At 38.3% G+C, this 27,648-nt stretch overlaps 1 protein-coding gene across 4 annotated transcripts in view; it reads left to right on the plus strand.

The window, feature by feature from the left end:
• Window positions 1–27,648, plus strand: part of ARHGAP21 (Rho GTPase activating protein 21) — a 121,382-nt gene that overhangs the window by 54,545 nt on the left and 39,189 nt on the right. For all 4 annotated transcript variants that reach the window (XM_035316532.1, XM_035316534.1, XM_035316531.1 and 1 more), the window contains exons 3-6: window positions 719–743; window positions 13,912–14,004; window positions 18,039–18,117; window positions 23,765–23,819. In XM_035316532.1, coding sequence (XP_035172423.1) covers window positions 719–743; window positions 13,912–14,004; window positions 18,039–18,117; window positions 23,765–23,819 — 252 coding nt within the window. The remainder of the gene's footprint in view (window positions 1–718; window positions 744–13,911; window positions 14,005–18,038; window positions 18,118–23,764; window positions 23,820–27,648) is intronic.

Here is a 27,648-nt window from a genome sequence, read left to right on the forward strand (position 1 = left end):
CATTTTAGGTGGTTCAAATGGTAGATTTTTGCTGAAGAATAAATTAGCTATGCTCTTTCAAAAGCCCCTCATCCATGTTAAAGTACTGACAAGAAAGTAGCTGAAATAAGTAATCATATGCTATTCTAAGCATGCCCTTCTCCATCAGTACATTCTAGTTGTAGAGGGTTTTTTTTGGAGGATTAATTGATGCATGGTAGTTAGGTTTGTAAATACAGGGTAGTAACCAGAAGGAAAATCTTCAAAGTTTTTCCAAAATAGAATTTGGGGTAGATATTTTTCTCTAAGCAGAATCACTGAAGGCAAAACAAACTTGGTATTTCAAATTTCAGGAGTATTCAGAGCTTACTAACAAAAAAATTCTGAGTATTAAAGAACTCTAGCATGTTATTTAACTTGGTAGATGATGAAAGTATAATTTTTCCTGCCTGGCTTTCAGGGTGGAAACATACTTGCAAAAACACACAATATGCAGTATTAGGCTTCATGACAGTGTTTTGTTTTCTTTTGTACATTTGTTATCAGATAGTGCCTTTCAAGTTGTTTCTGTGGGGATGTTTCATGGAAAAGTCTATTTTCTTTTTGTAAACAGGGATTATGCTACAATTTCAGAATGAAGGCCTTAATACCGTTCACTTCAAATCCTCATAGCTTACAGATGCCTATGTATTATTTCAATTTAGTGAATTTTTAATGTGCCCTCTTTCTTTTTCCTTAGGATGAAGAGAATGGAAATAGACAAGGTATGTTTTGTTTTCATTATTTTACAGGTTCAGTATGTTGAGCATTTATCTCTAGCTATGTAATATACTTCACAAGCTAAGAGTTGAAAACGTAAAATTGTAAATGAGAAAATATTAATTTTCAAGCTCTTCAGGGAATTGTGTGGCATCAGAGCAAAAGGAAAAAAAAAAAGTCTTTTAGCTTTACCTATTTAGTTTATGCATTTGCTACAGTTTACCACAACACATGCTGTATGTATCACTTGTGCCCTGCACATCACAGAATTATAGAATGGTTTGGGTTGGAAGGGACCTTAAGGACCATCCAGTACCAACCCCCTGCCATAGGCAGGGCACCTCCCAGGTTGCTCCCAGCCCCATCCAGCCTGGCCTTGAGCACCTCCAGGGATGGGGCATCCACAGCTTCTCTGAGCAACCTATTATTTTGTCATGTGTTTGAGAAGGCAAGAAACCAGCTGTGTTCCCTTCTTAGTGCCAAAGCTTTAAACTTTGTTTAAAACAAAGTTTTAACTTGATCTGCATTTAAGCCCCACAGTTCCCACAGTTCAGCTGTTCAAAGTACTACAAAGAGTTTGGGTCTGCTTTCTGTGTTTATTATAGGTGTGTTTAAAAAAAAAAAAGATGCTGTACGGTGCATCTAAGAGCAGCCGGTATGAAATTTGATTTCTATTGCAACTGACTGCAATAGAAGCAACACAGAAGTATGTAAGCCTAGTGTTGAGACTGATGATGAAAAGTGTCTGTGTGGTGTAAAACCATTTAAGAAATGATAACAATAAAAAGTATTATCAACCAAGTAATAGTATCTTCAATATTTAACAGTACTGATTTAATTTATTTCATCATTTTCAGTACTTTGTCATTTTCACATACATTTTGAGATTCATAAAATATGTTTCAGTGGTGTCAGATAAAATGTGTGAATAAAATCTTGCACTTGGCTTAGGAGAGATGGAAAAAAATCACTTTCTTCAAGGTTGTCTGTCACTTCCCCTCCTCTTTCATAGCTATCCCTGTGTCATGTTGCTTCTGTCTGCTGTCTTTTTTTAAAATTCAATTAACTTATTTTTACAAATTGGAGCTGTCTTAGTCTCAATTCAAATTCAGCGTTTAGCTGTTTTCTCATCCATACCTCTCCTTTGTGCTGGTACCTCTTTATTTCATTTCAGGGATAACAAATGTGTTGATTTGGGTGAGGAAATTAAGTTTTCAGGTGGAGAGCCCAGTCCCACTTTCCATTTTCCCCATTCTGTCATGATTGTAAGGTATACAAAGGATGGAGGATTAGTTGCAGGGTGAGTGTAATGTGCAGTGCTTTGGTTTGTTCTTAATGGGGCAATCCAGTGCAGTTGTTTGAGGGTTGGCCTGTGTAAACCTGGGTACCTTTGTACAGAAACTGCACAGAGGGAATGCTGATTTTTACGAGCAGGTTGCAATCTGCTTTACGTTGTAGTCGAGAACAGTACCTAGTTTCAACGTACACCTAAAAATCTCATTTAGCTCAAAGGCAGAGAACATCTCTGAACTTTTGTTCCAGGCTTTTTGTGTACCTGTTACATGTTAGAAGCATTCTGGGAAATTCAAACTTAGCTGAATTCTCTTATTCTTTTCCAGGGGGTGAGGGGCAGATGCAGTCATGTCTTTCATTCCCTTGGTGTTGCTCATTTGCCTTTACCTGTTTGTTAAACAGTGAGAAGTCAGTGCCTTCCAATTCCTCCTAGCTCCCCTTCTGCCTCCCAGATCTGCTGCTGCCACCTTTTTTTTTTTTTTTTTTTTTTTTTTTCTCCCCTCTTTGTCAAAATGGCTGAAGAGAAATCCCGTTAGGAAGGGCATTAAGTTACTGCTCTGCCAGACACGCGTGGGAAGTGCCACTTGTGTTGCAGAGGAAGAAGTTCAACAATATCCTTCTCCTAAGGGAGAGGTGGATCAGCTGAAGGTGTGATTGGGGTTCTGTTGGCCTTAGATGATCATCTGAGATCTGTTTTTCAGTAGAGGGGCGGTGGTAAACAAGCATTTACTTGGTTTGTTATGAGACCTGTGCAGGTGGGAGCAAGATCACTGTCTGGAATTTTTTGTTTAGCTACTTAAGCTATGAATCATAGCTCTGCTGCGTGTTTATAGCACCTTAGTACATTCATTGTATGTCTTGAAATACAGATCAGAGGGCACGAAGCATACTTGGATAAGATAATGTGCTAATTAACAGAAAAGTTGAGCTTGTGTTGTGTATGGAAAGGGAAGAAATGACTGAGTTAGTGGGTATAGGTGTCACTTGAACTTAACCTACCAGTTTTGTGTATACTACCTTAAAATAGTGTATCCTACCTTACAAACAACAAAATGGGACCAAAAGTGTTAAGAGATTTTTCTCATCATCTAGTGTGACCTTGGGTGGAGGGTAAGGGTTGTTACGCTGTTCTATTGACATTGCTGTAAGTTGTTCCTTTCCTCAAGTGAGGAGAGTTGTTTGTGAAGAGAAAACCAGTAAAAGTATTTATCTAATTTTTCATACAACATGAGATTAATTTAGCAAAAGCAGGTATGCCTGAAATTCTCCGAAGGATTATCGCAAGGATTCTTTGAGTATTTAACACTAGAAAGTTAAGTGGAGCTGCTTCAGAGTTGTAAGGTGTGTATTTGGCTGCTGGCACTGTTGAAGCCCTGGCTCTGTTTCCACAGCTCGGGAACAGGCACGCAGTGCCTTGGGGGTCATACAGAGGAGCCATCTAGTGGCAAACTTAAGGCATTTTCCTTCAAATTTGTTTAGAAAACTTGCCTCTGTGAAGCTGTGCTTCAACGCTGAAAATATCTTAAATATTTTTCTTTTAGAGTCTGTAGATGGTAATTCACTTGGGCTTTCCTCTATCAAAGACTTAAGCTTAGGGGATTCGAGCTGTTCATTTTTGTGAAGCTGTGTTCCAGTGCAAAATCGTCACTTTTCTATCAGTTTTGAGTGAAGATTTCTTGTTGTCTGCAACTAAAATGCTTTTCTGACAGATGCAACCTATTAGATTACGCAGATCTTTCTTAGTGGATTCTGTTAACAGCAACCTGCCTGTATTAACTTGGAAGTATGTTTTTCGTGTGTTTTGAGGATAGTATACCATCAGCATTCTTTCAGTTCTTAAGAGTTTTTCACTATTAGAAAATTTTATTTAAAAGAAGTATCTGTCAGACAAAATCTTGCAGAAGATCTTTGTAGGAATCTTTGGAGACAAGCTGAAAAATATCTATAAATCTATATGTGTGCTTACATAAAACACATGTAGTTTGCTCTGTCAGTATGTGGCAAGTGGTGAAATGGGAAGCCATCTCCCTTTGAGCCATTTCAGGGTGTATTTGATATGGTGAACGTCTCATCCTTCAAAGGCTCCTTGAAACGGTAGTTGGCCAAATAGAAGTTCAGTACATATTGAATGGATAGGTCATTTTTTGTAGCTTGTTCTAAAATGTGTATATATATATATATTTTAAATGTGGATCATGACTAAAATGAACAGTTCTAAGGATATAGTACTAGTCTTGTAAATTAATTTCATCTTTGTTATGAGAACTAAGCTATCTTATGTTGGATACAGTGTCAGGAAGTCTAGTATCATTATGATCTAGTATCACTTTTTTAATATAACGTTCTCGCTTTATCTCTTGTTTCTATGTAGAGGTATCTATAGCAACTAGCAGCTTATCTTCCCAGCAAAATGAGAGGTGAGTTAGGTATATTGCTGTCTCCTTTTCTGTAGAGACGATAAAGGCTGTGCACCTTCTAGTGAGGCTTCAAACATCTGTTTTCCCTGGCATTTCCAGATTGTTAAATCACAATCACCAGACATTGTTTTGATGTGCCTAACTTTGGATTAAAGTTTGTCCTTCAATTTTCTAAGCTAAAAAGTTGCAATTTATAACCCGAGCTCCTTCAGCTCTATAAAAGTCAGATTTGATGCAGAACGTTTGGGGGAATAGCAGAAAAAAAAAAAAATCAGGAAAGCCTTCTTATTCCTTCCTGCTGCTTATATAATGCTTCATGTGGTTTTGATGTTTTATTTCTTTAAACAAACTATTTCTGTAATGTGGTTTGCATCCTCCCAAGGTTTAATTTAATCCCCACAGTTTCTAACATCATTGTCTATTAAAGCTCAGTGTGTTATGAAATAAACTAATTGAGCCTGTGATGATGAGAACAGGGTAGATAAGGGACAAGAGACTGAAGGTGAAAGCGAATATTTGGAAAGGTCAATAGATTGCTGGGATGATGCAGTCTTAAGGTATATGATAACGGGGTAGGAGTGAGAGGAGAAGAGGTAGGTAGTACCACAGCGAATTGCTATTTTTTTGAGCATCTTTAATCCAACTTTATTTTTTACCACTGAATTATGAGAAAGCTGTAAGAGGGCTAGATCATTAATTTTTGACAGAGATGAGAGCCTGATAATTCCTCTTTTATGCAGCTCTTCAGATTTTTACTAGAAGTCAATGTAATTTCCATGGATTGTCAGGAGACTGTAGGTTGGGTACAACAGGTATAACCTGAATGGTTGTGTTTGCTACCTGGACGTGGCTGGGGGCAGCTTGCTCTAGGTGGCCTTGCTTGAGCTGGGAGGCTGGACCAGATGACCTCCAGAGCTCCCTTCCAAGCTCAGCCATGCTGTGTTATGTGTATATGAGAACTGCATGAAGTATTCTAGACTGCTTCATCACAGGTTAAATTTGAAACTTCAGAAGGTTTCATTTTAGATTTAAGAGAATTAGGAAGAAAGAAAAAAAATGCATAATATTGATGACTAATGTAGTGGGAAAATATACTTTTTGAGCAAGTCTGTATTTAAGCTGAAACTGTTATGTCTTCCATAAATATGCCAGATGATTCTCTCCTGTCTCTTGAGGATGGAGTCGAGGCTGTGTTAGTCAAACGGTTGAAGAGAAGAGTAAGCAAAAGAAGAAATACCATCGTTGAGTTGCCTAATCAAAATACCAGAGTAGTTTTAAGTAATAACAGAATGTATTTTTCCTGATTCACAGAATTGAATGCCAGGTGTTTCAAAGCTAAACAACTCAACAACACTATTTTACTCATTACTGTCCTCATTTAGAGGCTCATCCTTGGCACTGTGTTTTGTTTAGTGTTTTTAGTTGAATTACTTCATGCTTGATAGTGGGTGAAATTAAGCTCTGTTGGGGCCTGACTGGGACCTTTGGGCTCCTTTTCTGTAACAGACTGCTAGTAGAGAAATGCTCACTATGCAAGAAATGCAGTTTGCAGATTATAAAATCCAAAATCGTCTTTAGCTGCACTCTGTAAAATGTAATCCTGGCAGTTTTAAGGACCTCATTTTTAACAGATATTTAATTAAATCCAAGTTCTGCTGTACATTCAGCAGTCTCTTTTTGAGAGGCTTGGGAAATGAGTAGCAGGTTTTTTTGATTCAGTAATCATATAGAACCATTTGCCCCACTGTAGCCATACCTATTTTTCTTCCCTTTGCCTGGAAGGCGCCCCGAGAATCAGTGCCACTCTGATCTGAGTTGAAACACAGGGAGTGCAAATGCCTTGGATATCCAGGAGCATATTTGTAAGTTTTCATGCTTGAGAGAAATGTTTCCTCGCCCTTGAGTCAGGTGTACATAAAAGCCTGTCTTAATAATTAAGCTGTTTCACAAGGCGGGGGATACAGTATAAAAATGAAAGTCACCTTTTCTACCTGCTGAGCAGAGGGCCAGGAGCAATACCCAGTACAGTCACCTGAAACTGTTAGGTTAGGGGGACAGATGTTTGAGAGAATTTATTTACTTAATTTTTATTTTTTATATTTAGATCTTTATTTCAAAAAGTGTTCTGCAAGTTGTCAACAAAACTTTGTGGCTTTTATTCAGTTCACGTGTTCTGAAGATTTCTAAACACATTCCAGGTACCTTGAAGAAGAGAACCAGCATGTTGTTAAACAGCAGATTCTTAGGAGAGACTTCGTAAGAAAGAACCATGTTATGCTGTGTCCCTAAACACTTGCAGGTTTGTGCTCTGCAGGTCAAAGAGAAAGGAGAGATGTCAGCGGTAGCTTTTTGCTTTTATCAAAATATAGAAGTTTTGTCAGAGAGGTGCTCTTTGTTGTCTGTGACTCAGATGGTTTTTATCTGACTGTCTCATCAGAAGTTTAATGACTCCAGAGAAGCGATGTGCTTGTTGCTTACCATGTGTCGGTGGTTTTGATAATATCACTTCTGCCACGTCCTTTTCTTTTCCAGATACGTCATAGAGCAGTATAGTAACTCTGGTCTGCAAAGTGTAGCTTAAAAACAAATGCTAGGTTCCAACATTTGGTGTAATGCTAGGTGTGTTCCTTGCGGTAGCAGTATTCCAACCTGGCATTTCAGCAGATGAAGCCAGAACTGGAACCTAGAATTAATTTCTGTCTAGTTCTGGGGAGGTAGGAGAAGTTTTGCTGTATGTGGCCCCCAAGTGTAAATCAGGTACAAGTACTAACAGTTCTTTATTTCTAGTGTTCTGCTTCAAAATCATCATTTTTTGAATTCCCTTTCATCAAGAAGAAATGAACACATCAGAATTTTATTATTTTGCAAATCAAGCGCCTGTGGTAGCAGTGTATTCCCCTCTGCCACTTCTGGTACTCCAGACATTTGGCAGGAAATCTTCCTTTTGACTTCAAAATATGAAACTTATTTTCCCTGTCGGACTGCGGAGGTGGCACTGACTTGTAGTCTCACCTAGTAGATCCAGGTAGCGTAGAGGTTAGATCATAAATGATGATAAATATTTGCATTATAAAGAAATGCTGTAATTTGATTTGACGTTAATTGGAACAACAGTTGAAACAAGATACATTACACTTGTGATTCTGTCGATTCTACTTTGATCTTACATGTTACCGAAGGTAACAATTATTATTATTCAGTTGAAAATTGTTGTCTAATTACAAGATTTGCATACAATTATGAAAACTTAAGACCAATTTTCTTAACTTTTGTTGTTTAGACTAATGACTTCAATATAAAGACTGAGTCCACAGTACCTTTGTTTCAGCCAGTGAATTTTTGCCCTGAGCATTTTAAAGCCTCTAATGAACCACTTTCTAAATACCCTTTTTATTTCCTTACTTTTGATGATGTTGAGTATCTGAAGTAAAAGTTCAGTAAAAGTTCAAAGTTACCTTCTCTAAAGTCACACTTTCATTTCAATAACGTAATTTTGAAGGAGTTTTTGTACTGCAAGGAGTATTTGCGCTGCTCTGTTAGCGAAATTAGGAGGTCAGTTCGGGCTCACGGTTTTGGAAGCATGTTGTTTTGCCTGAAGGTTGGAGACAGGAAATGCTTTGTCGCGTGTGCTGTGGAAGGATAGGCTGGGCCGGGTTTTTGTCCAAAGCTGACTGTATTGAAGTGCAGGTGGTGATGCCTCCTTGCTCCTGCAAGGACAGCACGGATTATTTCTATTCCAATTAAAGTTAGTTTTATTAGTCTAGTTGGGGAGTCAGTGGTGAGTTTATATTAGGCTACAATAGGTTTCACTGCATCAAGCAGTTTTCAACTGTAAGCATTTCTGTGCCCAGAGGATGTGGGTGGTGGAATTGTGTGCTATTTATTTTTATTATGTTAATTTTCATTAATGATGGAAGAAAGGTCAGTTCTGAGAGTCTGAATGGACGCTCATCTACTGCGTAAAGCTCCTGCTGTTACCTGAATGAGGATCACACCCAAAAAGGGTTTTTAAAATCAGGTGCTCTGGGAGTATTTGATTTATTTATTTATTTACCCTTATGGACAACTGAGAGCTGGAAGATGCTCTGTCAGGCTGAGGTGTTCTGGGCTCCCCGTGTGTTGGGTGTTGTGCTCCTCCAGAGGGAGTTTAAATTCAGAGGAAATGGGTAAGGGAATGCCTTTGTCTTGTGTGATGCACACAAACCTCTGTCTCTGACAAGTTGGAAGGTAGTATTGGCTATGGGCAGCTTGTGGCAAGAAAAGGCTTAATTCCTCATAACGAATGAGGCATGCTGATTGTAAAGCAAATCTTCATTTCCTCCTTGGCTTTTGACCTCTGAGTGGACTATATTCATGTTAAAACTTCATGATGTGGAAAACGTGAACAAGAAAATGTAACTTCTTAACCAAATGACATTAATTTTTTTAATCACTAATAATTAATTACTTAGATCCAAGCCATGGATGGTTGTTTTATATAACAGGTACCTGTGAACAAGGTACTGTGATATATTGATTCACTTACTGGATGTTGGTCCCAAAACAAAAGTCATTTCAGTGAAGAAGAGTGATTAAGTGAATGCATGTTATAAAAGCGGTGTGTACTTCAGTAATAGTTACCAAGCAGTCCCTTCTGCAGCTTAATTGTGCATTGCTTATTAGTGCTACATAAAAGGCTTGGCTAATTTTGTTGCTGTTTCATTACATAGGATTTCCATCTCTTGCCATGTAAAAGCATTCTTGGGTAGTAATTCATATCATAATTTCAGTAAGAGTAACTTTTATGGACAATTTCCAAACAGTTTAACTCAGCTGCAGGCACAGAGATAAGCCAGTCTTGTTTAGCATTTCAGGAAACGTTTCCTTGCTCAGCTTTGGTATAGTTTGTGCTCTGACCTTGGTGTGTGACGGTATAAGGGAGAACTGTCTTATTTAAATGTTACAGCTGTAATATTTCCTTCTAAGATCAATTCCTCTTTTTTTTTTTTTTTTTTAAACAATTTGTTAAATGGAAGTGTTAAGTCTTGAGACCTGAGATAAACTGTTAGATTGCCAATTTTACTTGAAATTTGGTTCTGTGATGACTGATGCACATCTGCAAAATTGATTTCCCTTAGCTACTGTTAGCTGCTACTGTCGGAAAACATTTTTTTAGCTTTGCTTGAATTTCTAACTTAAAATATAAGCATATGCTTTGAGACTACACATTGAAGGAAGTTCATTTATGTGCTTACTGAAGGAAAGAAGTTTTGGGTTGTATCCAAGTATGCAAAAGACTGAAGGAGAAATGCAGAGCATGTATTCATCTCCAGAGCTTTGGAGTCCAAGGTTTTCTTCTTGCCTTTACTTGTATATGGATATTACTGACCTGTAAAATGAACCTGCAGATGTAAACAACATGGTAAACCTTTCAGCCTATTTTTAGCCCCAATTTTGATCTTAACCTTTAAGGTGACTGTACGTTTTTCTGGGAAGAAGAATGCGTTCAACGTAACCTTCTTCTGCACGTAGGACAAAACTATGCTTACGATGTTACTGGCTTTGGAAGTTGGTCTGTAAAACAGTTGTAAAAGCCCCAAGTGACTGCCTGTGGTGTTGAAGAACTTCTTTGTGTAGCTGCTGGTGTTCTGCCAGCAGGTTTGTCAGAAGTCAAACGTTCAGGGATGACTTCAGTCTCTGGTCTTCATAAATGGGTTCAATTTTTTCTCCAGAACAGATGTGGTACCTGTATTAAAGGTCTTCTGTCTAGTATTGAATGGGAATAATCTAGGTGCTTGGCTTCCTGCTTTGTGTATTCGGGCAAGCACAAGCTATGAAGTAGCATTTGAGTGCTAAGCAAACAAGCAGTAGATCACTAACCCTGACCTGCCTAGGGAAGGCAGGTCAGAAAAGAAAGGTCAAGGAGAATATTCCCCCTCTGATAAATGAGAAGGGAGAATTGGTAATGAGACAAGGAAAAGGCTGAGGTACTCAGCAACTTCTTTGCCTCGGTTTTCACTGGCAGTCAGGCTTCCCTCAAGAAGTTTTTGAGGACTTCGCAAGTCCTTGAACCTCTAGGCAGAGGCTGGGGAAGCAAAGTCCCTTTCACCATAAGGGAAGAACAGGTTTGAGACCACCTGAAGAAATGGAGTAGGTACAAGACTATGGGCCCTGATGGCATGCAGCCCAGGGTCCCAAAGGAACTGGCTAATGTAGTCACCAAGCCTCTCTCCATTACATTTGAAAAGTTGATGGAGTGACTGCATCAGTCAACAAGGGTAATACCAACAGATGTCATCCACCTGGATCTCTCTAAGTCCTTTGACATGGTCACACATGACACCCTGACCTCTAAATCAGACTTGAAGGGTGGACCATTGAGTGGATAAAGGGTTGGCTTAAAGGTCATGCCCAAAGAGTGCTGGTCAGTGACTCTGTGTCCAGGTGGAGGCTGGTGATAAGTGGTGTCCCTCAGGGGTCTGTGCAAGCTGAGTGGTGCAGGTGATACAAGAGAAGGAAGGGATGCCATACAAAGGGACTTGGACAGGCTTGAGAAGTGAGCCCATATGAACCTAATGAGGTTCAACAAGTCCAAGTGCAAGGTGCTGCACCTGGGCTGGGGCAATCCCAAGTATGAATACAGGCTGGGTGGAGAATGGATTGAGAACAGCTCTGGGGAGGACATGGACAGCCCAGAAAACCAACTGGATCCTGGGCTGCATCAAAATAAGAGTGACCAGTAGGTCAAGGGAAGTGATTCTCCCCCTCTACTTTGCTCTTATGAGATCTCACCTGGAGTTCTACTTTCAGTTCTGGGGTCCCCAGCACAAGAAGGGTGTGTATCAGTTAGAGGAGGTTTAGAGGAGGGCCACAAGGATGATCAAAAGGCTGGAGCACCTCTCCTATGAAGACAGTCTCAGAGAGTTGGCGTTGTTCAGCCTGGAGAAGAGAAGGCCCCAGGGAGACCTTACAGCGGCCTGCCAGTACCTAAAGGGGCCTACAGGAAAGCTGGGGAGGGACTCTGTGCCAGGGGCTGTGGGGATAGGGCAAGGAATAACGGCTTTGAACTAAAATAGGGGAGATTTAGATTAGATAAAAGGAATAAACTATTGACTCTGAGGTGAGGCTCTGGCACAGGCTGCCCTTTTTTTTATTGTCACTCTTGGGGGATTGCATCTCTTGAGTAAGACATGACATGGCAACACTGGCAAGGGTATTTGGTCCTATAAAAGGTTGTATTTTAACTGTTCGCTCTGAAGCTACCTTTTGTTCATGGTATCTGGGGTAAATTATTCTTTGAGCTTGTCTAAAGTCACTGTAATGTTCCTGCTGCTTAAAGGCTGAGACCTGCCTTGTGTTCAGTGTCTATTTAAATCAGCAGATTAATAATGACAGATATTAGCTTTGCTTCACAAAGAGCATTTTGTATGTCTTGTAGCTGTGTCCTGCTAATCAAATTTTAAAGTATTTGGGGACTGAGCTACCAGCTGTTTTTTTGATTTATGATTCAGTTGTGTTGTATGTAATAGCTAGCTGATCTTATCAAGTCAACTTTTTGTTCTCTACCCATTCAGAGATATTTTGAGAAGGCCATTTGAACGGGTTTTTGGTAAGGTGGCAGGACACTGAGAGGGCTACAAAAGGAAGGCATTAGGCTTAAACTTGTACTTGAAAATTGTGAATGAGATTCAGAGGGAAGCCAGGTTTTGTGCAGTTTATTGAAATTCTTTAGATAATGAACTTTCCCCATATGGAAACCAAGCAAAAAAAAGTGATAAGGGGGACACCTCATTTATATTGAACAATTGAGAAAGAATGTGGTTTAGTAAACGTGACCAGGTGCAGTACTTCAGCTGTAGCGTCAGTGCTGCCGAAAGCAGTGCCATTTTTGTCTGATCAACAAAACGTCACTGAAGAAGTGGTTAGAGCCTGTAGCTGTAGTTTCAGGGCATGTTTCTTTTATCAGCAGTGCCAGTTCTAAGTAATCTCTTCATTTGCTATTGCTCTTCCTACTTCTTCTGCAGCTTACGCCACCCTTTCCCTAATGCCAGGGCTCCCTAGGAAACCTGAACAGGATCCTCCCAGACCCAACTTAATTTCAGTCCGTATCAGCTCTGAGGCTGGCTCACCATGGTGGTTCCCTAGCTGGGTGTGTGGTATAGGGGGTTAGGGAACTGGGGGGGACCACAGTGCTTATGGCTAGCACGGGCATGGTACGTGTTTCTCTGGCTGTAACATTCGAGGTTCCACCACTGTTTCTGTAGTGCTCATCTCTTTTTTTACTACATAGATCAGACCTGTCAGGAGAGACAGGTTACACTTCGCCCTGAACGTAGTTTATTCTGCAGCAGTCTGCGGGCAGACTGGAAATAAGGTTTGAACATTTTTATTTTTGTTTCTTGTCAGCTGCTGGCATGAAAAATTAAACTAGTGAAGCTGCGCAGGAGCTGTGAGATGGCTTACTCCGTTTATATGCAGATGTAGCTCAGGACAGTATCCCTGTATTTTAGTCTGCAGTGTAACTGTGCTGATTTTTAATTTGTATTTAACTGCGTTCTTCTGCCTCCCTTTCTCCTCTTCATCTTGATATTCAGAAGCAATGGCTACTTCAGTTGAGAATTGCTTAGTAAATGCCTGTAGAAGCACAAGGTGCCTGTGTTCCTGGAAGCATAAAAAGTAATTGTATGCTGAGACGGCAATAAGATGATACAGGGTTTCTAACTACTGCAGGCTAACTTTAGGTTTATATTAGGTATATATAGATGTGTACAGTTCATGTGCATTTAGTTTGAAGTATATGTTGCCTTTTGCATTTCGATAAATCTGCAAGAAGACTTTAATCTTGGAGCATCTGAAAAATATGGTTACAAAATTGGTGTTACAGTTCCTTAAAGACCATAAATCAATTTTATGGTCCTCACTTGTAGGGAAGAATTTTAAGGTTTTATTTTTTCAATTTGCACTACTAATTCTTACTCTGGCTTTATATATTACACAAGATAGGAATCCAGAAGAGGAAGTATTTCTTAGTGAACAGTGTAGGCATCAGCATGATGATAAAGTAGGAACGACAATCATGAAATGAATCTGGGGAGGGGAAAAGAAAACCAAAACCATAAACATTTAACATAACATATTCACAAGTTTAAGTTCATAATTGTGAGCATTCTCTCCCTCCCCCTGCCCTGACACCCAAAAGATCTTCAGCACAGTCAGAAGAAATGCTGTCTGTATAGTCCCAGATAGAATTATCTAGGTTGGAAAAGACCTCCAAGTTCAAGTCTAACAGATCATCACCCTGAGCTATCAAGTCCCATCGCTAAGTTGTATCTCTTCCTTCCCTTCCCCCAAATTGGATTGTGGTATTCAATGTATTGAACGTGGCTGGATTACATTTCAAAATAATTCTTTAAAATGAATTGTAATGCAGTATAATTCAAGACTTCAAGAAATACTCTTTTTTTTTTTTTTTCTCCCCCCTCAGGAAAACAAAGGAATCGACTGGAGCCAATGGATACCATATTTGTTAAACAAGTTAAAGAGGGTGGACCTGCTTTTGAAGCTGGACTCTGCACAGGTACCATTCTTCTGCATGTTTGTGTACATGGTGTAAAAATACATACATGTTTTAAGCTTCTACATGTAATTTTGTAATTAAACCTTCTTTAAGAATTCCAAAACCCCTCTTCTGAATTGTGATCAAGTGTTTTTCACCTCAAAAGCACCATTGTGTTCTTTCAGGAGGTGCTGTGTAATGCTAAGGCATAAAAGTCTTACTAGTCTTGTATACTTGTTTATAGCTGTAAGATAATAAAATGATGAAATGACATATGTAAGCTGCTATTTCTTGTGCTTTATTACATGTTAATAACCTCAAAACATACAGGTTTTTGTCCTTTAAATTATTTTATCTCTAAGTGAAATGAGAATAATCCAAGTCTGTCTTTTCTTACTAAATTTTGTTCAGTTGTTTAATTTAATCTCTAATTTCTGGAGCAGGCAGTATGTGTTTTGTGAAATGCCAGGTACTTTGTCACACCGTTACTTAAGTGCTGAAGGAAAAAAACCCTATGTTAGAGGGGGATGTCTTAGAAGTGATAAAAGTACACTAAGTTATGGAGATGGATACCACTCCAAACACAGACTTTTCTTAAAAACATGGCAAAGCACACGTTCTATGAAAGGAAGCTAGTTTGTAGACCTAGTGGGATGTTGATATTTTTTTGAAAACAGTCGTGTACATGCATTTGTCTGTAATAGGATAATTTTTGTGCGTTTCCTCCTAAAGAAATAAAAACATTCTAGGATGATCTGCAATTTAAAAACAGTTCTAGATTCTACTTTACAGCATATGGTATTTTTCTTTTTTAACTCTTCCGTAAGTGGTTATTTAGAGGAGGGTTACTTTGGCTTTATTTTAATTCTATTATATAAAGAAATGTTTTGGCTTGATAAAATGCAGCATATGTTGTACAGAGGAGCCATGTTAATTTCTACTCTGTTCAGTGTTTGCCAAATTTAAAGAGATGAAATCTGTAGAGAATATTTTTATTTTTAGGCATAGAAGAGATTTTAGGAGCCCAGAATGCAGAACAAAATATACATGCAAAAAATATTTTTAATGTACTGGAATATGTTAGAAACACTGGTAGTCATTGTATCTAATTAGGTCATGCCACTATTTATTGTTTAGAACTTGAGGTTGAAATATTACTGTATCTCTGTCTTGAAATTACATTATAAAGCACTCAGGGAATGATCAGCAAGGTAGATTGCTTAACTTCTAATACAGACACTATACATCTATTTTGTACAATTATCTCTATTTCTTTTTTTTAATCCAACTTGGCTTTGTTTTATGGTTACATCATGGAAAGAAGATGCTTGAAAATCTAGTACTAGTTTAGGTAGTTATGCTTTTTAGCTCTTATTTCATTGCTGCAGGGTCCTTTACTATGTAATACTGGCAATCTTAACCCAAGCTTGACTACCTGGAATCAGTAAGCTGTGTTTCAGGAGCCTACCTGCCTGCTACTCGCCAGAAAGCATGGTGTACTCTTGTAAATTTGAGGGAAGAGGGTACGATATCTTAAATGTAAGAAAACGGATTTTAAGTATTTGTGAATGCTCTTTTAAGTTTATCTTGGCTACAGTTAGAAAGATTATACTTCCCATATTTAATATCTGATATATTTCATTAAATAGAATGTGTCTGTGAGTTCCAAATGTAAGTATTAGATAATTATTTTTATCGAAGTACAGACAGCCAAAGCAGATCCACGCTTCCCATACCTTGGTCTTCATGCTGCGGTTTATGTATAAGCAAGAATATGAAGGACTATAATGCGTACAGAAAAGGAGCTGTTTTAAGTGTGTTTAAATACTTTTGATCAGTTTAAACACTTTTGACCAATGACAGTAATCATCAAATGTTGCCACCAGCGTTCCTTTCATAGCTTAGGAAGGAAGAGAAAAAACTGAAAGGGGTCTTTCAGGTGAAGAAAAGGGTGATAACCAGCTTAAAAACAGCACGCAAATGGGCCACTGGATTGATATGAGGAAAATGATATGAGAAAAAGCCTTCATGCTTCTATACCTGGTTTTGCACTACAGGCACTACTGTTCCCTTTGATGCATTCCTCTGAAACAGAGCAAAATCATGTTCTGCAGAGTTGGCTGCCACCGCTTCTTTAAGTAGCCAGTTTTGCAGCCTGTCCCACTTGAGGGTTTTTTGCCAGGTTCCTGTTCTGGTTCATTGGGTGCGTGCTTCAAATTGACTTATTTTACTGCTGTGTTTCTTTGGAAAATAAACACTGCACATATTACACTGCTAATATGACCTACTTGCAAGGTATTCCTAGTTCCATTTTTCAATGGGAATACAGAGTGAAGATCTACATCTGTGGGCAAGTTCCAAAACAGCCTGGAAAAAAGCCAGTTCTAAGCTCCAGGGAAGGATCTGATGCATTTTGAAGAAGTCTTGTCCTATGACCTAATAGGACAGGGTTTAGAGAGAATATTTTTTTGGTACAAACGATAACATTTCTATATCCTGCAGCTTTTAGTAAGGATGTATTTTGGTGTAATGTCAAATATTTCAAAATTAACTTCATTTTAATGAAAATTAAGCTTTTCAGCCTAATTACTTAGGGTGTCTGTATGCATACAACACAGGGATGGGGATTACCATATGTTGCCTAGCAATCTACAAGACTGACAGTAATCATTAAATGTTGCCACCAGCGTTCCTTTCATAGCTAAGGAAGGAAGAGAAAAAAAACTGAAAGGGGTCTTTCAGGTGAAGAAAAGGGTGATAACCAGCTTAAAAACAGCACACAAACGTTTATGAAGTTGAAAGTATTGCACCAATTTAGTTGCATTATGTTATCACCAAATCAAAAACAGTCAACAGATCCACGTGGGTTGGTAAGTCTGAAACTCAATGGGTCTGTATAGGGAACCTCACAGAGGAAATGTGTTTAGAGCATTATTGCCACTGAGTCGAGTCGGGCTGAGTCTTCAGAATGAACTACTTTTTCCTTGTCTTTGATTCAGTCACACCAAAAGCACACAAAAAGCTTTCAATTTCTAAAGCAGTGCTGGAAAAAGCCATTCCCTTTGGCTCACTTTGCATGGATCCCTTTTTCAATTCTTCTTCCATCAGCTTTCTACAGTCCTCCCCATCTGTAATCCTTTTAGAGACCATTTTCTCCTCATTTGTAAAGTCCACGTACTTTTCTTCTGATCAGAGATGACATGAATACTGTTTTTGTTGAAGGAATGGGATGAGTTTTTCATCAAAAGTTGAAAGTAGCTCATAGGGGAAAATCCTTTTTATGTCTTAGTGATAGATGTACCACTTAATTTATGGTGAGAATGAAACTCTGAATGAAGAAGGTACAACAAACTATTAGGAGAAATCAGATAAAAGTGATACTAGGCTTAAAGATTGATCTATATGGATAAGAACCCGTTATGCTGTCCAAGAGGCACTGAAGAACCAGTAATGTCTTGGAAACAACCCATATTATTTTGAGAAAGGAAGAACCTGGAGCAGGTGTTTGTTTTTTTTTTGTGTGTTTTTTTTTTTTTTGTTTGTTTTTTTTTTTTGTTTTTTTGTTTTTTTCCTCAGAGGAAAGAAGTATGAAATGTACAGTTTTCCTTTAATATCCTTGTCAGTGTTCTGAGTTAATATTTGGTTTTCTTTGGAATGAAATATCTACGTAGGATATGCTTGAGAATTAAATGGTGTTTTTTGTACGTGGTATCACCCATGGAAAACTTTACTTTGAAGATGGGATGCTTAAATGAGCCTCTGATACAGCTTATGCTTGTGGTTTTCTTTCTATGATTTTCTAGGTGACTTACTTGGAATTTTTAATAAGATACCTCATCTGGAGATGTCCTGTGAAAAGTGTAGGAATTTGCCATCCTATGTATGTTTACATAAAATTTCATTGCACATCTTCTTATTTTCTCATTTTTAAAGAAGACTAACCTTGAATTTAATGTATTGATGCTGCTTGTTGTGAGATACAGAAGTGCAAAATGAAAACAAGGAAAAAAGAAGTCAAGACAAATTGACTTAAGGTGTAATTTTTCCCTTTACAGGTGACAGAATCATAAAAGTCAACGGAGAAAGCGTTATTGGGAAGACATATTCTCAAGTCATTGCTTTGATACAGAACAGGTAAGACTCTAGTATTCAATTGTCACACTTTTTATACTAAGCAGGAATGGCTGCTGATGGTGGTTCTGAAAAAATAATAGTATTTTTAGATTGTCCCTAGTACACACTGTTTTATGTATTTGTTTCCGTAAACATACTGAATGCTGAAAAAGGATAACATTGGGTGTGCTATATTGTGCCAGAGTCTGTTTATGTCAGTACCTGTCCCCTGTAACCAAATCAGAGTGCTATAGAGGGAGGTTGTATAAACTTAAAATAGGCTGATAAGGGCCACATAAAGACACGTTTTTCTGCTTAAAATGAAAATCAGAAAAGTCTGCCTTGTTTATGAGGTCTGATAAATAGACGTCAGCGTATGTGGTAACAGAAAAGTACTATGCTAGTGCATACCTGCAAAACACCTGCAGCATCTGCATCTTTCCATTATACTGCAACAAGTTACAAACCTTGCACAAAGTGAAGAAGCAGCAATATTTACTGCTCTTGAACTCACAGGGGCTTGTTAAATCATGTCTGTACATAAATCCAGAAACTAATTTTCATGTCTCAGGTCAGTCTCCACTTTTACTGTTCCCTTGTTTTCTCCACTTGTACTGTTTTTCTTCTATGGGAACATCTTCCAGTATAGGAATGTTATGTGGAAAAGAGATGTATTATGATCAGCATAGAAAAATGTTTTCTAAATGAATCTTGCATACCACATTCTAATTTAAGTAAATATTTATGTGTTAATACTTATATATGCTTACAGTTAGAAGGAAAAATAAGATCCTCATCTTCCTGCTTTAGTGCAGATCTTATTCAAGATTTCACTCAAAATCTGCAAGTTCCAGGTACATGGTTTTTGAAATGGCGAAGCTCTATAGCAGAAGGTATAAGTGATGTAAAATACATGTTTTGTGTCATTAGTAAATCCTGTGCAAGAGCTGGAAAGATGGAATCTGTCTGCTTTATAACCTTTAGAAAGACTGGAGACGGTTAACTGTGTATCACATCTTTCATTTTGTATTTGTACAAACACTAGCGTTGTACAATTGTGTATAGCTAAGACACAGGATGTAATTATTTACTTTGAACGATGTACCTGCCAGGCATGTAATGAAGTCTCTTACCTGCATCCAAAAATTAGAGACCATCTTCCAGTGGCTGCTAGAGAGGGTCCAGAGGAGGGCCACAAGGCTGATCAGAGGGCTAGAGCATGCTCTCTTCCTCTGAAGAGAGGCTGAGAGAGCTGGGGCTGTTCAGCCTGGAGAAGAGAAGGCTCAAGGGAGACCTTGAAGGGATCTTCCAGTACCTCAAGGGAGCCTACAGGAAAGCTGGGGAGGGACTCTGTGTCAGGGGGTGTGGTGATAAGACAAGGAGTAACATCTTTGAACTAAAAGGCGGTAAGTAGGTTAGATAGTAGGAAGGAATTACTTCCTTTGAGGTGGTGAGGCCCGGGCACAGGCTGCCCAGAGAAGCTGTGGATGCCCCATCCCTGGAGTTGTTCAAGGCCAGGTTCAATGGGGCTTTGGGCAACCTGGTCTGGTGGGAGGTGTCTCTGCCCGTGGCAAGGGGTGGAGCTGGATGATCTTTAAGGTTTCTCTCCAACCCAAACCATTCTGTGATTCTGTCACAGCAGATCACAGCCAAAGATGATGTCTAGCCCTGAGGGCTGTGGTGTTTTGGTGGTGGTGGTGGTTTGCTTTTGTTTTGTTTTATGGAAAATGTAAGTATCAGGACGTCTTCATCTGAATCTCTTAAAATGAAGAGGTAAATACAAATTCTGATGTAGAAAGATAGCTCAGACTAAGGAATTAGGTGTGTTTTCCTTGTAGCTTACAGGCTGTTATGTTATGTAACAGTATGTCTGTTATGTAACAGTTTCAAATATGACTAATGAATGGACTCTCATTCTTTGCTGGAAAACAGTGTTCTTCAACTCAGAGCAGTTTGTTCTGCACATCAGGAATTTTGTTTCATACGCTGCTCCTACCATTTCATGGCAAGAGAAGTTGCTGCATGTTGCATGTATCTTGCTTTAGCATGCCATTCCTGCATCAGCATCAGCACCCTGCATCAGGCTGATGGTCTCTTTATGTCAGTATCCACTCTGACAGTAACAAGAAATGGATTCTTGGGAGAAGTGCATGAAAACATGGCAAGTACATAGCATGTTTAGTCACGAATCTAAAAAGCTTTTATCTGCGTCACTTGATTTTTAACAGTTCTTCATAGATTGGTCTTGGATAAGGTCACTTCTGAATGTATTTAAACTCTTAATTTAAAATTACCCAGTTACACAGATTTTGCTTTGTTCAGTGTGTTAGCTCATTTTGCATCCATCACTTTGTAGTTTCTTTAGTAGGTTTTGTGTGAGTGACTCACTGCAAGGCCTTTTGAAAGACTAAGTTGTCAGTTGAAATCGCCTGTTCATGACTAAGGACAGTTTCATTTACAGTTTCTGTGATGATTTTCTAGACATTAATCACTGTATTTTTAATTATTTTAAATTACCCTTTCAAATACATTGCCAACTGTAAAGGCTGTTCTTTCATAATTTTTCTGATCATCTTCAGAGTAGTTTTAAGTAAAACTACGTGTTATCCTCTGCAACCTCTCAAGGGAGAGAGTTCAGCTGTTGAGCAATGAAAATAGTTGGAGCTTTGTGATTTTTTTTTTTAAATTAGATTACTTCTGTAGCTTCATTTCCATTGCAGCTCATTGTATTTCTGGAAAATAGTCCAATTGTAGATGTTTGTTCTCACAGTAGAATACTGCAGACATCAGAACTTGTTCACCTTCTTCATGCCAGATCCAAACGGGTGCTTTTTGATGTTTAGATGAAAGATTCCCTTAAATTCCTGTAGGATTAATTGATGGCCTATAATTCAAGCATGTTTTGTATTGTTCTTGGAAAAGTTTCGTTTTCAAGCTGTGTAGAACATTATCTATTTTCCTCTGGTTGGAGATAATAAATTTAAGCTTACACTGATTATTTCCTCTGGATAATGAATGGCACGCCTCAAAAGAGTTTCCAGAAATAACCATTTCCTGCGAGATTAGTTCTAAGATTATTTTTAAATCTACATTTCCTACTCTTCACATTTGGTTGTTAGTTTGGTCCATTAAGAATTTATTCTCATATGTTTACATAATCAGCTTGGAGATGTGCTGATTACTAATGTAAACTCCATAAATTATTTATTGTTCTTTGTTAAAAAATCAACTGCTTTCTTTTGTTACTTTGATTTTGGAACTGTAGGGATTTAGAATGATTGTCTATTCCAGTTTTTTTGTTTTTTTGCAAACTCCTTGCACGTGCTGAGGTTATTCAGAAATGTATGTGAAATAATGCATGGAAACGGTTATAACGATGCCAGCCCATTGTAGTGCGCTAGTTTGGTGCCTCTGAGTGAAGTTTAAATTTTACTCTGTGTAATGAAAGTCATTTGCATGATAGATGTCTCTGAGAATTCATAAGACTGTAACTAATATTGTAGTGTAAGCTGCCACTTCCTCTGTGTCATGGTTTTTACTAATGCTTTCTAGTTCCTAACTTACATGCGCCTTACAGTACCATACCTGAGAGGTATTCCTTAACACCCCTCTTTGATACCAGCATTGAAGAACACTCTGAGAGCTCTCAGAACAGTACTAAGTAGGAAGATCCAAATTGTCTCCAGAATGTTCTGCAGGCAAACAGGAGCAGAATAATTGCGTAGCTGTTTGACGTACAAAGTGCTGTTCAGGAACAACTTTCCTCTTCTGGATGGCTACTAAAGAAGCTGTTAAACGGTGTAAATGGATTTAATTTATTTTTTTGTAAAGAGAAATGTGTATTTAAAAAGCACGCTATACTTCTGTAAGACAACAGTGTGTTCTGTGTTGAAATATAAGTGGGAAACTTTCATTAATGTATAAAGTATTTGAAGATGGCAATGCTGTGTAAGTTTTTAATTTTCAAAGTTTAGCCTGCAAATAAGCATTGATTATATCAAACCATAAGTTGCCTAATAGGAATTATTATGAATAAACAAAATGCATGTGCTACCCATGTGTAGCCATGAAATTTGAATACTTCACTGGAAATGCCCAAAGCTAGGGTATCTCTTCCATATTTTTATTTCTTTACAGCTGGTACGTAGTTTAATACCCCTACTGAGGAATTTAGGCAAAAGTCCCTCCTGATGGATGCTGTTTTAAATGATTCTTTGACAATAGTTTTGCTGTTTATGCATTCAGCAAAATGGGAAATGGTTTTGTAAATACATAAAGAAGATTGAAGTCATCATTTTTGTATGTCTTAAAATTCAGTATTCTGAAAAACATTTTTAAAGACTTATTTTTCCTAGCTGTGCATAGATTTAAAAGAAAACGTAAACCTGTTACTAATGACTTCTGGTTTTAAAGCTAAATTAATCTATGCTATTTGGAGAACGCTTTATTTTCCCCAAGATTAATAATGGTTTTAGAATATTGAATTTGGTTTAAGAATATATGAAACCTAACACCCTTACCCTGCAGTTTAGGAATGCAGCCTTACATCTGTGGCCAGTAACAAATGGAAAAGGAACCACAGAATAGAAACATTTTTCACATGTGAAAGCATAATAAATTATACATTACATCTTCAAGACGAGACTTTCCATTCTGAAGAAATAAGAAATCGAGAACTTCCTTGGTCCTTTCATAGACTATTTTACGTACTCTGAAGTTGGTGGCTGGTCTGTGTGCTGCTTCTGTGTTTTCTCAGCAGCAAATTGTTCTGCCTGGTACAGCTAAGCTCAGTCCTAGTTTGATCTGTCCAATTAGGTTATGCTCTTTGGTACTTGTGTTGGCATTGGTCAGTTTCTTTAAATATCCTTCCTTCTTGTGATATTTTGAAGCATGATATTCCTTAATAAAAGGTATAATCTCTTAATTTGCTGTTTTGCAAATCTAGTTAAAATAGTCTGTACAAGCAATCTTTCGTAGCCCTTCTCTGTACCTGTTCCAGTTTGCATGTAATGAATGTGAACCGTGTTATGTTATCTCAGATGAAATGAAAAAGAATTCAGCTGTTCTGCATCACTGTTACAAGTATATACTTGCTCATGAAAACAGTTTTTTCTGATATGTTCTGGCTGTGGATTTCACTGTTTTTCAATATTTGATTTTTGGATAACCAATGAATCTGATATTCCGTGTCCTGATTTTGGATGTACTTGAATTATATTGGTTGACCTGTACAGATGGCAGGATCTTTATCCCTTCAAGTAATGTGCTGCTTTTGGTTTCAGCAATTCAGACTGACAAATTCAGTCAGCCGGATTACATCTGAAAATTTGATAAATATGTTGGATTTGGTTATTATGGTATATCCCCAGCAATTTTAAAGAGTGCTAACAGACTTTAATTTTAAGTGGAAGGTAAAGGGAAATTTTACTTGTGTTTAAAGATTTGTTACCTTGTTCTGTCAGAGAAGCTCCAAGCATCTAATGTATCTCAGGACTCTTAATAATAAATACTGAAATAAAATTGACAAATTACATTGCCTTATCCGTAAAGCTAGTATATTAAAACATTTCTTCTTTTTCTGCTAAGACTGATGGAAGTTACTGTATCATCTTTGGAAAAAAATTTCATTTCACATTACAGAAGTTGATATGTTTTTTTTCTGTTTCAGTGACAGCATATTGGAACTTAGTGTTATGCCAAAAGACGAGGACATCCTTCAGTTGGTACGTTTATGAAACTTTTTTATGAAGAGTTGTTTTTTTTTTTTTTAATTCTAGCGTCCTTTTCTAAATGTGAAAAGAGGATTAGTTTGAGGTGGAGTTGTTGTTTTGCAGAAGTGTTCTGCTGCTTTGAGTCGCCTCTAACTTGTATGAGTTTCTTCTGACTGCTGTTGGTCTGCTCCTATGTTGTGTCAGTACATGATTATGATATGACACGGGAATTTATGCTCCTTTTGGCTATGAGGCATTTGTTTGGATAAAAGTGGGCCTGCCTTGAGGACTGTCAGTTCTGCATAGCATCTGCTAGAGGAAAGCCATGAAGAGACAGATGTTGTCTGTGTTCTGCAAGACTGAGCATTGAGTGTGCTTGGGCCTATCAGAAAAGACTTCTGATAGCTGCAGTTTGCTCTGCAGTCAGAGGGTATGCTGACTAAAAGTATTTCTAGAGGTCATCTCTATTTCAGTGTATGTTTTATTGAGAAAAGGTGTTGGTCTTTAACAGCTGCAACGTCTGAAGATACAGGTGATAGAAATGAATGGCATCATACAAGAGAATCCTACGATTTTCTCCCTTTTAGAACATTGCAGAGGGGGAGAAATTTAATCACATCTAAAATAAGTCAGCGTTCTTTTGAGACGTGCACCACTGTAACTTCAGTCAAATAAAAAATGTAATGCCCCCGCAGAATGTGATAATTAATCTTCAGCCTTCGGAAGTTAAAATCTACCGTTCTAGTGATACGACTTGGTGAGGAAATTTGCTTGAAGCTGAACAGTCATATTTGCAATGCAGTGTGTTTGCAGAGTAACAACATAGAATGTTACTCCTTTCGCTCTCCGTGACAAAGTAATTTCTTCTTTTCAGCTGAGAAATTGTATAACTTCTTGGTTTTATTTTTCTGTTTTTATCTTTGTTATTAATGTTATGTTAGCTTTTTTGGGAATCATATGTCTAAACAAAATATAAACCGACTCAGCAAATTCTTATTCCAGAATGAAGTACAGCTTATGTAAGTGGTAACAATCTCTCTAGTGGTAACGTTCTGTCAGCGTAAGTTCACAATGAATGATAAATGGCAAAGTACAATACCCGTGTTAATACAGGAAACAATACACAAACACCATATAAGTTGTTAAAGTATTTTAAAGAATTTAATTTTGGTTTTGACAGGTGTCAAATTTTTGCTGTAAATATCTTGAGATGGTATAACTGCAAACTTGGTAACAAATACAGGTATTAGGTAAAAATAGCAAAACACTGCACTAATGGATAATGTAGTTGGAGCTAAAGAAAGGTTCATCTGCATGATAAGGATGAAACAGTTTCATTATATTCAGGAATGATGCTGGGTGTGGTAGGTTTTGTAGTACTCAGCAGTCTGCTTGGGGTGTTAATGACTTATTGCTGGGTTAGCTACATAAAGAGCACAGTTGCTTGTTCCTGCCTTTAGGTCACTATTTATAAACCTTGAATTTAGTCTTCGGAAATGTCTGTGTATGTGTCTGAACCTGCTGAGGTATTGAATTTCCTGAAAACGGGGCTTCAAATCCATTCATCAGTATTAACAGTGAAGTGCAGCAGCCCAGGTGTCACTGCCCTCTGTGGCACTCCTTACTTAGAGGGGAGTTGCATGTGAAATCCTGCCATCAGTGAAGTCAGTGTCAAAGACACGTTCACTCATTGACCTGATATTGGAAATGTCACTTTGGGGATTGGTGCAAAGCATATGGCCATGGCAAAAAGTTAGGCTTGACAAACTAACTTTTATTTCATGCTCCTTCCCGAATTTGAGATAATTTTCCTTAAAATGATCTGTTTTGATAACTTTGAAATGTTTAATTTTGTATTTTGATCATGTAAACTATTAATAAGTTTTAAATAAGCAACCTGAAGTGGAATACTTATATTTTGAATTGGATTTTTCTTGCTTTAGAATATTGGTAAAGGATTATTTGCCAGATGGAAAAAAAAAATTAAAATTCAGTGATGTATTTAAAATGCATATTTTCCTAGGAATTCTTTTGCATTTCAAGGACTTCTAAAGAAGACTTGCAAGCCCAGGAAAGAGCCATCTTGTGTTGGAAATTTAGGAATTTCAGCAGACTGCTTATCTCAACAAATTGCTTCTTAGAAACTAAGGGGAAGAAAAGGGAGCACACTGAAAAGGAAGGAAGGAACAAAGGAGGAATGTAAAAACACTGTGGAGATATCTGAGGACAAAGACCAGCTGGGGCTTATTCAAACAGGGCATACAAAGGGTAACCAGACAGTGTTTTGCAAATATTCTAGTTGTGGGAGTCTCAGGAGATATGAAGGTCCGGTGACTAGAGAGGAGGGGCTGGAAGAGTGCTTAGCTAAGAGTACTTAGTATAAAGAGGTAGCTGATACAGACACCTAATGTCTTGTCTTTTCCTGCCTCTGCCTTGACTTCGGTAAGAGATAGTATCAAAAGCATGATACCATTCTCTTTTGGGAGCTAAGAGAGGGTATGAACTGACTATATGGATTACAAGGTGGGGTAAGAGTGGGAATCAGTGGCTTGATGTTAATTTATATGCAGTAATGAGAGGAGTGACCTAGGAGTCTGTGCTGGGGCCAGTGTTGTTCATTCTTCAGCAGACCTGGTTGGCGGTGACTGAGCAGGTATGTGGATGACGCAGAAGGGAGTAGCTGACAGGATGAATGACGAAGTCTGTGTGGATGGACTTTGCTATTCCTGAGAATTGGACCAGCCGATAGCTCATGATATGAAATGAGGAACATGAAAACTGCAAGTCAGGCAGAGCAACCACCGTGCATCATTGTAGAAGCAACTGGCTGAATAAGAGTCAGCTGAAAACGAGGCAGTGATTGCAGTGGGCACCAGGGTCCGTGAGTCACCACTGCTCTTGTGTGCAGCTCAGCCAGCAGATAGAGGAAGCTGTTACACTCCTCCACCTGACGCGCTGACCAGGCTGTACCTGGAATGTTATGCGTACTTTGAGAAGGATGGGGAGGAACTGGAAAAGGTCCAGAAGAAAGCTAGAAGCATGGTCAGGGTCCTGGAATGTGCAGTCTACAAGGAGGAGCTCCTTCAGGAGCTCCGATTTAGTCTGGTAAAGAGGTGGCTAAAGGGTGAAGTAACAGCAGTCCACGGTTAGAGAGCAATTGCCAAGAGGATGGAGACAAACTGTTCGCAGTAGAGGACAGCCATAAGCAGTAGCTTGGAAGGTTCAAATTAGGCATCAGGAAGTGTGATATAGTAGCACTTTGTGCTTTTTTTTTTTTTTTCTGAAAGGGTCGTATAGCACTGGAATCAGTGCAGATGGCATCGCCATCTGTGGAAGTTTGAGACACAGCTAGACAAAGCAGTGGCTGACGAGGGTGTTGGTGGTAGTTCAGCTTTTGAATGGTAGATTGAACTGCACGATCTCCAGGAATCCCTTCCAGTCGGTACTTGGGTTATTTGGCTTATTCCATGTAAAGAAACAAATATATTTATATATAAAAGAATTTCCACACGGCTTTACTTTTGGCTTAAAGAGTTTCATAATTTCAGCACAGGTGTCTAACCTTGCAGCTGAGGTTGGCAGATTACCTTTGCAAACTGAGTGAAGAGGAGACTATCTAAGTTATCCATAGCTTCCAGATCTGTGCCTTTAGGCTTTCAGGCTACTCTGGAATGAAAAAAAACTGAAGAGGAGAAAGAGCACTGGTGTTTTAGACATGGTATTCAGGATATCTACTAAAATGCTTGTATTGGGTCATTCAACTTTTGAATTCTGTTTGTTTTCCTGAATGTTTACACTAAGTGTACATGGGCAACTCAGGTGAACTGATAAGGATACTGGA

Source organism: Oxyura jamaicensis, chromosome 2 (assembly GCF_011077185.1).
Source record: "Oxyura jamaicensis isolate SHBP4307 breed ruddy duck chromosome 2, BPBGC_Ojam_1.0, whole genome shotgun sequence".
NCBI lineage: Eukaryota > Metazoa > Chordata > Aves > Anseriformes > Anatidae > Oxyura > Oxyura jamaicensis.